The 15,937-nt window shown below is 43.5% G+C and overlaps 1 protein-coding gene across 3 annotated transcripts in view; it reads left to right on the top strand.

Moving 5' to 3' along the window:
- Positions 1–15,937, top strand: part of ABCG4 (ATP binding cassette subfamily G member 4) — a 42,690-nt gene that overhangs the window by 8,953 nt on the left and 17,800 nt on the right. For all 3 annotated transcript variants that reach the window (XM_070765579.1, XM_070765578.1, XM_070765577.1), the window contains one exon: positions 15,353–15,470. In XM_070765579.1, coding sequence (XP_070621680.1) covers positions 15,353–15,470 — 118 coding nt within the window. The remainder of the gene's footprint in view (positions 1–15,352; positions 15,471–15,937) is intronic.

Raw genomic sequence — 15,937 nt, 5'->3', positions numbered from 1 at the left:
CCCTGTCCAATTGTCTCTCCTTATCTCATTTATCTTTTCTTCTTTCAAATATGTTCACCTATAGTTTTATATCTTTTCTTCTATTCTTTTCTTTATTTATATTACTACATATCTTTCTCTTCAATGTGTATTATGTATTGGACTAACTAAATAACAAAATAAAATAATAAAAAATAAAATAAAATAAAATAAAATAAAATAAAATAAAATAAAAAATATAGAATAGAATAGAATAGAATAGAATAGAATAGAATAGAATTCTTTATTGGCCAAGTATGATTGGGCACACAAGGAATTTTTCTTTGGTGCAGATTATTATTATTAGTAGTAGTATTAGTATTAGTATTATTCATTTTATTAGTATTATTAGTATTATTAGCATTATTAATTTGATTTGTACACCACCCCTCTCGGTGTACATAAAAGAAAAGATACCTTTGTCAAGAATCATGAGGTTCAACCACTTAATGATTGTCATGGGGGTCAAATTAATTTATGTATTTATTAATTCACCTTCTATACTGCCCAATCCTGAAGGTCTTACAACAGTTTAAAATACCAAAACACTAAAAAGAAGGCAAATATAGAAGCTGAGTTATAAAACCTTAATTAAAAGCCGTAATAAACATAATAAACTAACCCAACATCCATACTAGACATTCATGCAATTTGACCATGATTGTTGTTGGTTCATGGCAATGAGGAGACAATCAATGAGGAAGCAATCAATATTAATAAAAATCTTAAGGATACAAGCAACAAGTTACAGTCATATAGTCATAAGTGGGAGGAGGTGGGTGATAGGAATGATGAGAAAAAACTAGTAGTAATAGTAGAGCAGACTTAGTAAATGGTTCGATAATGTTGAGGGAATTATTTGTTTAGCAGAGTGATGGGGTTCAGGAAAAAAACTGTTCTTGTGTCTAGTTGTCTTGGTGTGCAGTGCTCTATAGCGATGTTTTGAGGGTTGGATTTAAACAGTTTGTGTCCAGGATGCGAGGGGTCAGTCAATATTTTCACGGCCCTCTTTTGGACTCATGCAGTCTACAGGTCCTCAATGGAAGGCAGCAATTGTTTTTTCTGCAGTTCTGATTCTCCTCTGAAGTCTGTGTCGGTCTTGTTGGGTTGCAGAACCAAACCAGACACTTATAGAGGTGCAGATGACGGACTCAACGATTCCTCTGTAGAACTGTCTCAGCAGCTCCTTGGGCAGTTCGAGCTTCCTGAGTTGGCGAAGAAAGAAATCTTCTTCATTGTGCTTTTCTGATGAAGTTTTTGATGTTAGGTGACCATTTTAGGTCTTGAGATATGATAGAACCTAGAAATTCGAAGGTCTCTACTGTTGATATTGTGTTGTCTAGTATTGTGAGACGTGGGTGGATGGGAGGGTTTTGTGAAGAACGGGAAGGTGAGCCAAAGCGATCCAATCAGAGACAGAGATCAGCCTTCGCTCAGATTAATGTCTAGGGATCCAACCTTCTGACAAGCCAAGTCAATAGCCAAGCCAGATTCCCGGAATAATCGGGTTACTAACTTACCAACTGCAGTGATTCAATTAACAACCGCGAATGGAAAAGTTGCAAACGTTTTTGGGTCAGTGATGGCAAACCTATGGGATGGGTGCCACAGGTGACACGCGGAGCCATATCTGCTGGCACGCAAACCGTTGCCCTAGCTCAGCTCCAACATGCGTGTGTGCTGACCAGCTGATTTTTGGCTTGTGCAGAGGCTCTGGGAGGGCGTTTTTGGCTTCCAGGGAGCCTCCGGGGAGATGGGAGAGGGCCTTTTTACCCTCCAGGGAAGCCTTTGGAGCCTTGGGAAGGTGAAACAGGAGCCTACCGGGCCCACCAGAAGTTGGGGAACTGTTTCAGGCCTCCAGAGGGCCTCTGGGGGGCAGGGGAAGCTGTTTTTGCCCTCCCCAGGCATTGAATTATGGATGTGGGCACTCATGCGTGCATAATAGTGTGCATGCACATTCTTTCAGCACCAGAGGAAATTTTTTTTTAAAAAAAATATATTTTTATTAAATTTTTATTGCAACAAACAAAAAAAATACTTAAAGAAAAAGTGCCCAACACCAATGAAACCCCACCACCATTTAGGGGGTTAAATTATTTGCAATAAGTTTCAATTTCTTCCTTGGCTCCGGTTTACATTTCTTTACATACAAAAAGTGATTGGAATTTATTTTCCACATTGTCGTCATAAATTCTACTTAAGGTATCATTTTTCACCTTATTCCATCGTGCCATCAGCTTCTCCAATTTATTTTCATCCAAGTGATTTAATCTTATTTCCATAATTTTGAAGTGGATGTGGTCCACCATGTACCAGTACCAGTTCTGGATTGTCAATTTATTGCTGTCCTTCCACCCTAATACCACGACTGCTTGAGCGCTTTCCAAAGCTGCTGTTTTGATTTCTTTAAATTCTCGTGATTCCCCATGTTTAACTAGTGTTGCTAATTCTTTCGTGATGATCCAATTAATATTTAGCATATTATTAATTTCATTCTGTACTTCCTTCCAAAATTTTTGAACTTCAACGCATTCCCAGAGCAGCACCCGAGGAAAATAAGGTTCGGCCTCACTGGTTTAGGTTAAGGTCGCTTAACAAAACATCTCACTTAACGACATAAATCTGGACCTCTGTTGCGGATGTACGTTGAGGACTCTCCATGCAAATGAAGGAGGAAGCAGTCTGTTGTGTTGTGCGTTTGCTACGGGGAAAGCCCCATGAATTGTTCTAGGTGTGAATCAGTGCTCCCACACCCTTTGCAATCATAAGTTGTGCGGTGGCACCTCTTACGCCAGAGAAGGTGTGCTCCTTTGGCAACCAGGAGATGTTTGTATCATCTATGGTGGCCATGGAAGGAATCTTCCCACAATCTGCTGCAGGACACCATCCCTAAGCTGTCTTTGAAGGGCCTGGTCAGTAGGTGGGCTATCCAGTTGTGGGGAAAAGGAGAAGAGCTGCAAAGAGCTACTTTTAATAATAATAATTAATAATAATTTATTAGATTTGTATGCCGCCCCTCTCCGAAGACTCGGGGCGTCTCACAACATTAATGGGAATACAATGCAGTACAAATCTAATATTAAAAAATTAAAAAAACTAATTTAAAATACATTTTCATAAAAAAACATCTGCTACAGTCATACACACTCAATCCAACTAGTCATAATACAGAAGTCAGAAAAGGTGGGGGGAGATTAATCCCCCCATGCCTGGAAACAGAAGTGAGTCTTCAGCATTTTGCGAAAGACAAGGAGGGTGGGGGCCGTTATAATCTCCGGGGGGAGTTGATTCCAGAGGGCCGGGGCCGCCACAGAGAAGGCTCTTCCCCCGGGTCCCGCCAGACAACATTGCTTAGTCGATGGGACCCGGAAAAGGCCAACTCTGTGGGACCTAATTGGCCACGGGGATTTTTGCAGCAGAAGGCAGTCTTGGAGGTATTCTGGTCCAATGTCATGTCAGGCTTTATAGGCCATTACCAACACTTTGAATTGTGACCGGAAACTGATCGGCAGCCAGTGCAGACTGCGGAGTGTTGACGAGACATGGGCGTACCTAGGGAGGCCCATGATTGCTCTCGCAGCTGCATTCTGCACGATCTGAAGTTTCCGAACACTTCTGTTGATGAGACATGGGCATATCTAGGAAAGCCCATGGTTGCTCTTTTCTGTCTTCTGCCCCCAGGACACCCGGTTTTTTACCTATTCGGGTTGGATGTTCACATATATACCCAGAGGCTGGGCAGCAGGCAGAACACGGTGGAAGGCAGTTCCACCAGTGGAATTTTATTTATTTATATGCCACCCCCCTCCAAGGACTCAGGGCGGCTCACAACATATATGAAGCAGTGTCCCCAACTCCAGCTGACCATTCCACCCTCCCATCCTCTTCCTCCTCCTTGGAAAGCGGCAAGGAGACCAGCACCGGCAGGAGTTGCAGGGGGCCCATTTCCTGCCCCCTATTTTCTCAACAGCTGATCGGCACCCGTTCGCCCAGCTACCCAGGCTGAGATGGGGGGGGGGCGACCCAGGAAAGGAGAGCGCGGGAAACGCAAAGCAAATTGTCACGCCAGCGAGCGACACTGGTGAGGTTGTAAGTCGAGGACTTAACAGTTCACTTGAACGATGATGATTGTTCAAGCCACTCCCACCTGGTCACATGGCCGGCAAGCCACTCCTACCCAGTCATGTGATCATCAAGCCACACCCACAAAATAAGCCACACCCACAGTGTGGCAGTAAAAAATTTGGCTGCCCACTACTGTATATACCCATCATGCACATATACTTATACGAGTTGTCGGCACCCCAAATAGCATCTGAGAAATAAATCCATCCATTGTTTTCACCTTCAGGTGCTTTGGATAATAGATTGACCCACCTGTCTTCTCTGTAGTAACCCCCTAGATATTGGACCACTGCTACCATGGCATCGGACCAGAATATCTGCGAGACCGCCTTCTGCCGCACGAATCCCAGTGGCCGGTTAGGTCCCACAGAGTTGGCCTTCTCCGGGTCCCGTCGACTAAACAATGTCGTCTGGCGGGACCCAGGGGAAGAGCCTTCTCTGTGGCGGCCCCTACCCTCTGGAACCAGCTCACCCCAGAGATCAGGATTGCCCCCACCCTCCTTGCCTTTCGTAAACTCCTTAAAACCCACCTCTGTCATCAGGCATGGGGGAACTGAGACATCTCCCCTTGCCTATGCAGTTTTATGTATGGTATGTTGTATGTATGATTTTTAAACAGTGGGGGGTTTTAGACTTTTAATGTTAGATTGATTATTGTAGACTTTTAATATTAGATTTGTCATTGTATACTGTTTTTATCACTGTTGCGAGCCGCCCCGAGTCTACAGAGAGGGGCGGCATACAAATCTAATAAATAAATAATAATAATAATAATAATCCCCTAGTCCTTCTTTTTATTAAACTAGACATTCCCAGGGAATCTCTCCAGTTTAGGGTTGAACTAAGGTGCCCTCTGGACTTGTTTTCTTGGAGACATTTCATTACCCAACAAGGGAATATCACCAGCGTATTGAGGATGTTATTCAGTTGATTAATGAAGTATCTTGCAAGCAAACAGCCAGGGGCTCCACAATTAAATTCATGATTGATTATGTTGCAAGGTGTCAACGCAATCACACTATTGAAGGAACATTTCAAGATGTTCGAGATGGAAGGGCATTGGAGAGGCCCACCCTGCATCATTGTTGTTAGCCGCCCCGAGTCTACGGAGAGGGGAGGCATACAAATCCAATAAATTATTATTATTATTATTATTATCTTCACCCCAAATATGGGGCACCTTGTCCCTTTTCCCCTGATGAACGGGCTCCGCGGTGATGCCACCAGAAAAGACAATTGCCAGTCCAATTTCGGAAAATGGAAGGCTAGATATGAGTCATCCCATCTCATAAATTCTCAGAAGACAAGACAGACGTTTAGGCGATGATCCGATCAATGACCTTTTCTGGTGTCACCATCCCGGAACCATGATGTTATTTTCTGACACCTCTCCCTTTTATCTGGGTCAATGCATCCCTGTGTACTGTACGTACATCTTTAGGGAAACAAACTACGATCTCAGTCAAGCGATGGGTGGTGATGCCTTGTCATTCTTCAGTGTAGTTTTTCTACCACCTGTGTGTGTGTCTTTGGTACATAGGCTCTCAGTGGACATAAAAGAAAAAGAGACATTTGTCAAGAATCGTATGGTACAACACTTAATGATTGTCATAGGGGTCAAAGAAGCAATGAAGAAACAATCAATATTAATAAAAATCTTAGGATACAAGCAACAAGTTACAGTCATACAGTCCTAAGTGGGAGGAGATGGGTGATAGGAGCGATGAGAAAAAAAACTAGTAGTAATAGAAGTGCAGAATTAGAAACATAAAAACATAGAAACATACTATTTCCTGTATTTTATCTTACAATGCATATATGTTTATCCCAGGCATGTTTAAATTCAGTTACTGTGGATTTACCAATCACGTCTGCTGGAAGTTTGTTCCAAGCATCTACTACTGTTACAGTAAAATAATATTTTCTCATGTTGCTTTTGATCTTTTCCCCCAACTAACTTCAGATTGTGTCCCCTTGTTCTTGTGTTCACTTTCCTAATAAAAACACTTCCCTCCTGAACCTTATTTAACCCTTTAAATTTAACCCTTTAAATTAATAAATAGTTTGACAGTGTTGAGGGAATTATTTATTTATTTATTTATTTTTATTTTGTCAAACAATTATAGAGTGGTAATCTGTACAAATAAAACATTAGATAAGTAATGATAAAAAGTAACAAAAGAAGACAATAGGACAGGGATGGTAGGCACAGTGGTGCGCTTATGCACGCCCCTTACAGACCTCTTAGAAAGGGGTCAATTGTAGATAGTCTAAGGTTAAAGGTTTTGGGGTTAGGAGTAGAAACCACAGAATCAGGTAGTGCATTCAAGGCGTTGATTACTCTGTTGCTGAAGTCGTATTTTTTGCACTCAAGTTTGGAGCGGTTGACATTTAGTTTAAATCGATTTCGTGCTGGTGTGTTGTTGCGGTTGAAGGTGAAGTAGTCGTTAATAGGTAGGACATTTTGGTACATGATTTTATGAACTATAATTAAGTCTGAACAGAGACGACGGAGTTGTAAGTTGTGTAAACCAAGAATTTCAAGTCTGGCAGAGTAAGGTATTTTATTGTGAGAAGAGGAGTGAAGGACTCTTCTTGTGAAATATTTCTGGACTCTCTCAATTGTGTTGATGTCAGATATGTAATGTGGGTTCCATAAAGGCAAGCTGTATTTCAGGATTGGCCTGACAAATGTTTTGTAAGCTCTTGTTAGAAGTTCAAAAGTACCAGAATAGAAGCTGCGAAGGATTAGGTTAACAACTCTTAAAGCCTTTTTGGCAATGTTGTTGTTGTTGTTGTTGTTGTTGTTGTTATTATTATTATTATTATTTATTGGATTTGTATGCCACTCCTCTCCGTGGACTCGGGGCGGCTAACAACAGTGACAAAAAACAGAATGTAAAAATCCAATACTACAACAGCTAAAAACCCTTGTTATAAAACCAATCATACATACAAACATACCATGCATAAATTGTAGAAGCCTAGGGGGAAAGATTATCTTAATTCCCCCATGCCTGACGGCATAGGTGGGTTTTGAGGAGCTTACGAAAGGCAAGGAGGGTGGGGCTATTCTAATCTCTGGGGGGGAGTTGGTTCCAGAGGGTCGGGCCCACCACAGAGAAGGCTCTTCCCCTGGTCCCCGCCAACCGACATTGTTTTGTTGACGGGACCCATAGAAGGCCCACTCTGTGGGACCTAACTGGTCGCTGGGATTCGTGCGGCAGAAGGCGGTCCCTGAGATAATCTGGTCCGGTGCCATGAAGGGCTTTATAGGTCATAACCAACACTTTGAATTGTGACCGGAAACTGATCGGTAACCAATGCAGACTGAGGAGTGTTGGTGGGACATGGGCATACTTAGGGAACCCCTTGATTGCTCTCACAGCTGCATTCTGCACGATCTGAAATTTCCGAACACTTTTCAAAGGTAGCCCCATGTAGAGAGCGTTACAGTAGTCGAGCCTCGAGGTGATGAGGGCATGAGTGACTGTGAGCAGTGACTCCCGGTCCAAATGTTGTTGCAATGGGCTCTAGGACTTAGGTCACTGGATATGAGTACTCCAAGGTCTTTGTTTAGCAGAGTGAGGGCCTTCGGGGGGAAAATTGTTCTTGTGTCTAGTTGTCTTGGTGTGCAACGTTTTGAGGGTAGGTAGACATGGAAATGGTAGATAGCCTTCAGCAGAAGGGAAGGTTTTCTATCTTAGGAGAAGCTCAAGGAACAAACTACGGGCACGTGTCCTGAAGTCGACTTCTACTCATAGGTGTCCCCCATTTTTTTCCATTTTTGCACAATCATAATTCCGCTGGAGGCACACAACGTGTGACACACCCAAGCCCTTTATGGCGTCACCCAACCTCCGAATTGCTCTTGCTCTATCAGGTTCCTTCGGGGAGTTCCAGGAACTGTGCATTGGGGAAAATTAAAAGCTTGGGCTTTAAAAAAGCAAACAGGTGAGAAACCTGTCACGGTTCCTTAATTTGAAGGAGTGTCCATTGTCTCCAGCTCTATCTACTGCCTGGAAGCTGTCCTAAACCAGGAAGCCCAAAGATACTTTTTCTCCCAAAGGTTAATGGGGTTTTTCTTGTTTATTTTGGAAACGTTTCAAATCAAATCAAAGTCAAATGTATTATTACATCCATAGACCAAAACAAATAAAAACACTTAGTGAATACACAATCAAAAGTTGTAGGATAAAATGATAAATAACAGATAAAATCCATGATAAAATCCAATCTATCAACTATGCATTGTCAATACAGTACTACTAAAATTACAATCCATAAACTGTGATGTCTATATTCAGTTTGATACTATTAGGGAAAGGAATAAACAAGGTTGCCCACATTTGTTGTATAAATTAGCTAAGGTGTATTAAGCACTTAAAAGCTGGCCACAAATGGTGTATATACAGTAGAACCCCGACTTACGAGACTAATTGGTTCCGGAAGGAGGCTCGTAAGTCGGAACGCTCGTATGACGAAACATTGTTTCCCATAGGAAACAATGTAAAGTCAATTAATCCGTGCAACAACAAAAAAAACCGCTGCCGCCGAACGCGAAAGTTAGCGTTCGGCTCCAGGAGACAGCTGCGAAGCGGCGCGGGTGTTTTAAAACGTCACAGCCGGCCTGGGGGGCTCAGGGGCTTAAAACACCCGCGCCGCTTTGCAGCTGTCTCCTGAAGTTAGCGTTCGGCTTCAGGAGACAGCTGCGAAGCGGCGCGCATGTTTTAAAAGGTTGCAGCTGGCCTGGGGGGCTTGCCAGCACCCCCCCGAGCCCCCCAGGCCGGCTGCAACCTTTTAAAACACGCGGGATACGAGCGCCAAGGAGCTGTCTCCTGAAGCTGAACGCGGAAGTTAGCGTTTGGCTTCAGGAGACAGCTCCTTGGCGCTCGTATCCCGAATGTGAGCTCGGGAGGCGAACAAAAATGTCGCTCCCCTCCCAGCTCTTATCTCGAGTAGCTCGTAAGTAGAGCTGCTCGTATGTCGAGGTTCCACTGTACATACATACATACATACATACATACATACATACACACACATATACACATACATATACACATACATACATACATACAGCAATTGGAGGCCCCCCCACCCATCCAGATGTCATCAAAAATTGCTCTGCGCATGTACAAAAGCATTACACCTGTGTGTGCACCAGTGAAGGACTGCAAAATTTATTACTAGCACACTGTGGCCGTGGCTTATTTTGTGAGTGTGGTTTGCCGGCCATGCGACCAGGTGGGAGTGGCTTGATGATCATGTGACCGGGGGTGGCTTAAAGGTCATGTGACTGGCCTAAAGGTGGGCAACCTGACATTACTCACATCAAGGGTTTTACCAAAGGGCACAAGAGCAAGCGCTATACAGTACAACTGATAAAGACAGACGGTAGGCAATACACACATATTTTTCGGAGTATAAGAAGCACCTTAGTTTTTGGGGAGGAAAATAGGGCTGAGAACATCATTAGCACCTGGAAAGAAAGTCTGAGCAAGTAAAGCAATGGAAAACACCCTGCAAAGACTTAGGGCTTGGAAAACATTCTTTGCAGAGAGTAACAATGAAAGAGCTTGCAAGCCGGTAAGAGCTGGGAGCATTGTTAGCACCTGGGTAGGGCTGGAAATAAACTTACTCGGAGCAAGTTAGAGCGATGAAAAAAATCCTGCAAAGACTTAGGACTTGGAAAACATTCTTCACAGAGAGTAACAATGAAAGAGCTTGCGAGGTAAGAGCTGGGAAGATGGTTAGCAGCTATTTAGGGCGGAAAAAAAAGAAAAAGCTACATTCAGAGTATAAGATGCACCCAAATTATCAGCCTCTTTTAGGGAGGAAAAAGGAGTGCTTTATATGGAAGCTAAAAGTGGTTTTATTAGCTGTGTTTTAGCTAAGTGTGTGCATTGCCTACTGTCTGTCTTTGTTAGTGAGTATCGCTTGGCAGATCCTACTGGTCCTTTCTCGGCTGACATGCGCAGCAGTGCGCCAACATCTGGCGTGCTAACCCAGGCAGGTCAGGAGAGAGAGACCCATGACGTAGGAGCCTGTCCAGATTCCCATGGGAACCTAGCTCGGAACGTCCCAACACTCAGGCGGGATCTGGCCCCACGCCTCTTAATTTTGCAGGAATCCATTATTATTATTATTGTTGTTGTTGTTGTTGTTGTTGTTGTCGTCGTCGTTGTTGTTGTTATTATTATTATTATTATTATTTCTTCCTCCTCGTCCTGCCCCTCATCCTCTTCATCTTCTTCTTCCTCCCCCTCCTCCTCCCCCTCCTCTTCCTCCACTTCCTCCTCCTCTTCTTCCTCCTCCTCCTTCTTCTTCTTCTTCCTCTTCCTCTTCATCTTTGTCTTCTTCATCGTCTTCCTCCTCCTCCTCGTCCTCTTCTTCTCCCTTCTCCCTTCTCCCTTCTCCCTCCTCCCTCCTCCTCCTCTTCTTCTTCTTCTTCTTCTTCATTTTCATCTTCATCTTTGTCTTCTTTATTGTCTTCCTCCTCCTCCTCCTTTTCCTCCTCCTCTTCTTCTTCTTCATTTTCATCTTCATCTTTGTCTTCTTCATCGTCTTCCTCCTCCTCCTCCTCCTCTTCTTCTCCCTTCTCCCTTCTCCCTTCTCCCTTCTCCCTTCTCCCTTCTTCTTCATCTTCCTCCTCTTCTTCCTCTTCCTCTTCTTCTTCTTCATTGTCTTCCTCCTCCTCCTCCTCCTCCTCCTCCTCTTCTTCTTCTTTCTTCTTCTCGTCAGAAGCTGAGAACGGAGGGCCTTTGAGCTGCTCTCTGGCCCGGGCTCAAAACAAAAAAATTAAAACGAAATCTAATTCTGCAGAAAAGGCTGGGCTCTGTGCTGAGCAGGATTTGCAGCTGGCAAGCCGTGAGCCAGCCAGCGAGACGAGGTTACTAGCAGTCAATGAACCCGAGTTACCGCCCGCCTCTCTCGGATGAGTGGCAGGTGCTTCGCGGGGGAAGGGGGGGAGGCTTGTGACGGCCCAGGAAGGGAGTGTGCACAAGGTGTGCACATATCTCTGTGTGTGTGGTGGTAGGGAGGCGGGGTCTCCAAGCATCCTCCACTCTGCAGAATGGGCCGAGCGCTTTGCAAAATCCCACTGCGGCTGCAGCCCTAGAATCCCGAAGGAGGCATTTGCTGCATGGCGCATGGTGCATGCGTGCTGCATGCTTAGCATGGACGAGGCTTAATCTCCAAATGGGTTCAATCCCCCCTCCCTCCCTCCACCACCTCCATTTTCAGCACCTCTGCTCCAGTCTCAAATGTTCTCCGACCTGCCAGAGGTGGGAAGGAGCATATTTCTGAGCGCATGACATAAGATGCAAAACCTGTAGGTGACCGGGTGCTATTTTTCCACGCGAAAATATTTCATTTTACGCTTCGTCTTTAAGAACCGTCCATCGCCGAGAGGCTCTGGGTGGCGTCCAATAAAATATTAAAAGCATTAAAAAAAAAACCCCGGCATACAAAATTTAAAAGTTCCTTACTGGAACTGCATTCTTAATTTATGCCTTCTTTCTTGAATATAGCATGAATAGCTCAGCTCAGCATTTTATCCTTCAGAAACCCCTGGAAGTAAACTATTTTTTTTCTCTTACACTGCTGTTTTTATCTCTTTAGTGAATTTGGGAACTAGAAAAGGAGAGAAGCAGAAAATAGCTTTCTCTCTGTTCTCTTTTTTTTCTCTCTCTCTCTGTTTTCTCTGTTCTCTCTCTTTTCTCTCTCTTCTTTCTCTCCCACTCTCTCTCTTCTCTATTTATCACTCTCTTTCTCTTTTCTGTCTCTTTCTCTTTCCCTTCTCCCTCTCTTTTCTCTCTCTCCTCTCTTTTTCACTCTCTTTCTCTTTTTTGTCTCTTTCTCTTCTCCCTCTCTCTTTTCTCTCTCTCTCCCTCTCTCTCCTCTCTTTATCTCTCTTTCTCTCTCTTTCTCTTTTCTGTCTCTTTCTCTTCTCTCTCTCTCCCTCTCTCTCCTCTCTTTATCACTCTCTTTCTCTTTCTCTTTTCTGTCTCTTTCTCTTCTCTCTCTCTCTCTTCTCTTTTTATCACTCTCTTTCTTTCTCTCTCTCTCTCAACCTCTTCTGTCTGTCTGTCTCTCTCAAAATTATCTCTCTCTCTCTCTCTGTGGGTAATGAAGTAATCAAAGGGCAATTAATACATCCTGATTGCATTGATTGCCCTGAATGGAAAAGGCAAAATGGGGAGAGAAACGTGTTAGGTCTTCAGAAGAAATCTCTTAGATATGTATAAAACTTTAAGACTTCGGGAATTAGAGCAACATTGGACCGAATCGGAGCCTTGGGAATGGAATCTGATGCATTTGTAAGCCCATCGTTTACTTGCTGCAGGATTGTTATATAAATTAAATACATCCCTTTGGGGACTTTTGACACCCACGTCATAGATATCAAGTTGAACCTGAGATGTTCCAGCAGCTGTATTTAGAGCAGTATTTCTCAACCTCAACCAAGTTTAAGATGAGGTGGACTTCAACTCCCAGAATTCCCCAGCCATCCAGGTCCAGAATTCCTCAGCCCCAAACCATCACAATCTGGTCTGTGACGGACCCACAATAAAAGATGGTAGAACTTCATCCTTTTGTTGTGGATGGTCCAAGTCTTTTCCTGAACCAGCAAAGGGACTGTAATGTTGATGCTTCAGTTCCCTCTAGTGGTGGTACCCTAGAATTGCTTCAGATGGTCAAGTTGAACATTTATTTAGGGCGGAATTGATTTCTGAAGGTCTACATGCTTGAATCCTTGAGTGACAACAGACAGAAACCTGACAGTTGCTCTCCTGAGTCCATCTAAGCCACATTCCCACCATTCTTCACGTGTGGAGGAGACCACTGTGGTGGTTCGTGACAACTTCTTCTTTTTAATAATTTTTTTAATTGATTTTCATATTAAAAAAAAAATAATAACAACAATAATAATAAATATATTATAATATTATACTATGTATAATATTATATTATATATTAATATATAATATATTAATATAATATATACATCATCATCATCATCATTATTATTATTATTATTATTATTATTATTTAGATTTGTATGCCGCCCCTCTGCGAAGGCTGGCTGGGGAATTCTGGGAGTTGAAGTCCAAATATCTTCAAGTTGCCAAAGTTGGGAAACACTGGTCCAAGGGTAAAGTTTTGGGGGTTAGGTGAAGATACTACAGAGTCAGGTAGCGAGTTCCCTGCATTAACTACACGGTTACTAAAGTCGTATTTCCTGCAGTCGAGTTTGGAGCGGTGAAGTTTGCATCTGTCGTGTACTCATGTATTATTGTGGTTGAAGCTGAAGTAGCCGTTGATCACGGAGTCATTGATCACGGATGAAGTGGGCACCCAATTGGAAGGCAGAGAAAACACTAGGGTCCCAAATGTCCTTTTTTTCCCCCTGTCCGGCATTGCTGGTGCAGCAAAACCCATTAACCAACCCCGGGCAGCCAGAAAAATATGGATTTTCCGTTTTTGATTTCATGCCATTAGTTTCCGCAAATGTTCCTTTTGGCGTGGAGAATAGCAACATCGATTGACTCAGCTCTCAATTGTGTGCAGTGTGAGAGTCCTGTGGTCTTCAATGAATGTTCTAGGTCACGTCTGATTTGCCCCCCACCCACCCCAAGTCACTCGTGGTGATTCGAGGTAGCTTACAGAAACAAAGGAAAATAATCAGGCGGGAGGGTCCATCTTAATTGCTGCTACCGGTGGTGGAACTGGAAAAGGTGCAAAAAAGGGCCACCAGAATGATCAAGGGAATGGAGCCCCTCCCTTATGAAACCAGGTTGCAACGCCTTGGTCTCTTCAGCCTTGAAAGACGGCCTTGAAGGGGAATCTTGATCGAAGCGTATAAAATCATGCATGGGATAGAAAAGGTGGATAGGGAAAAAAATGATTTTCTCTATCACACAATACTAGGACAAGGGGACCCTCCCTAAAGCTCATAGGTAAGAAAGTGAGGACAAATCAAGGGAAATATTTCTCCACCCAGAAGGTCCTTGGTTGATGGAATTCCCTTCCAGAAGAGGACGTGACAGCTGTCAGCCTGGAGAGCTTCATGGCAGGATTAGACAGATTCAGGGATGCCAAGTGTATTGGTGGTTATTGAAACGGATGTGTACTGTGTACAATTTTGGTCACCGCATCTCAAGAAGGATAGAATGAAATTGGAAAAGGTGCAAAAAAAGGGCATCAAGAATGATCAAGGAAATGGAGCCCCTCCCTTAAGAAACCAGGTTGCAACGCCTTGGTCTCTTCAGCCTTGAAAGGCGGCGTTTAAAGGGTGACTTGATCGAAGGGTATAAAATCATGCAGGGGATAGAAAAGGGGGAAAGGGAAAAATTCTTCAGGAGGAGTCGGGGTGGCTCACAACAATAACAATACGGTTCAAATCTAATGATAAAAACAATTGATATTATGCAATTATAACCATACTCAAATGTTACTAGTCAGAAGGGGGTACATTAATCCCCCCGTGCCTGGCGACATAAATGGGTCTCCAGAGTCTTGCGGAAGGCGAGGAGGGTGGGGGCAGTTCAAATTTCCGTGGGGGGAATTGACTCCAGAGAGCTGGGGCCACCACAGAGAAGGCTCTTCCCCTGGGTCCCACCAGACCACATTGTTTAGTTGACAGGACCTGGAGGAGGCCAACTCTGTGGGACCTAATCGGCCACTGGGATTCGTGCAGCAGAAGGCGGTCTTGGAGGTATTTTGGTCCGATGCCATGTAGGGCCTTATAGGTCATCACCAATACTTTGAACTGTGTCCAGAAACTAATTGGCAACCAGTGCAGGCCGTGGAGTGTTGACGAGACATGGGTGTATCTGGGAAGGCCCATGGTTGCTCTCGCAGCCGCATTCTGCACGATCTGAAGTTTCCGAACATTCTTCAGAGGTAGCCCCATGTAGAGAGCGTTCCTTAAGAGAGGAAACCAACAACATTTTATTTCCAGTCTTTACTTCCGCAGGGATGAGTCTTCGGAGAGGGGCGGCATACAAATCTAATAAATTATTATTATTATTATTATGATACTCCAAAGAGAGAAGGCCTTTCTTCTTGGTCACACCAGCTGGCTGAAAGATAGGATCAATGCATGAAAAAGTCCATCCCCTTGGCTCACCAAGACCACTCGAATACCTTTAATATTAATTTATTTGATTTATAAGCCGCGTTATCCTCCTCTCTCTCTTTTTCCCAGGATACAAGACCTTGCTGAAATGCCTCTCTGGGAAATTTTGCCGTCGGGAATTGATTGGTATTATGGGACCTTCTGGAGCCGGGAAGTCTACCTTCATGAACCTCTTGGCTGGATACCGGTGAGAAAAATACTTCCTTTTTCTGGAAAAACTTGATTTTTAATGGGAAGATTTGGGTCCGGTATCCTGACAAATGCCCAGATAATCTTCTTCCAACATATTTGGGTTGGTTGGTTGGTTGGTGGGTTGGTTGATAGATAGATAGATAGATAGATAGATAGATAGATAGATAGATAGATAGATAGATAGATAGATAGATAGATTCATTCATTATTTATCTATCTATCTATCTATCTATCTATCTATCTATCTATCTATCTATCTATCTATCTATTAGATTTGTATGCCGCCCCTCTCCGAAGATTCGGGGCGGCTAACAACAATAAAGAAGACAATGCAAACAAATCTAATATTAAAAATAATCTAATTTGGTACAAGGGTCCCCAAACTTGGCAACTTTTAAGACTTATGGTCTTCAACTCCCAGAATTCCCCAGCTATAAATCTGACAAGAGAAGAAATTCCAAG

The sequence above is a fragment of the Erythrolamprus reginae genome, chromosome 12 (genome assembly GCF_031021105.1).
Source record: "Erythrolamprus reginae isolate rEryReg1 chromosome 12, rEryReg1.hap1, whole genome shotgun sequence".
Taxonomy (NCBI): Eukaryota; Metazoa; Chordata; class Lepidosauria; order Squamata; family Dipsadidae; genus Erythrolamprus; species Erythrolamprus reginae.
This window is presented reverse-complemented; position numbering and strand designations above follow the sequence as displayed.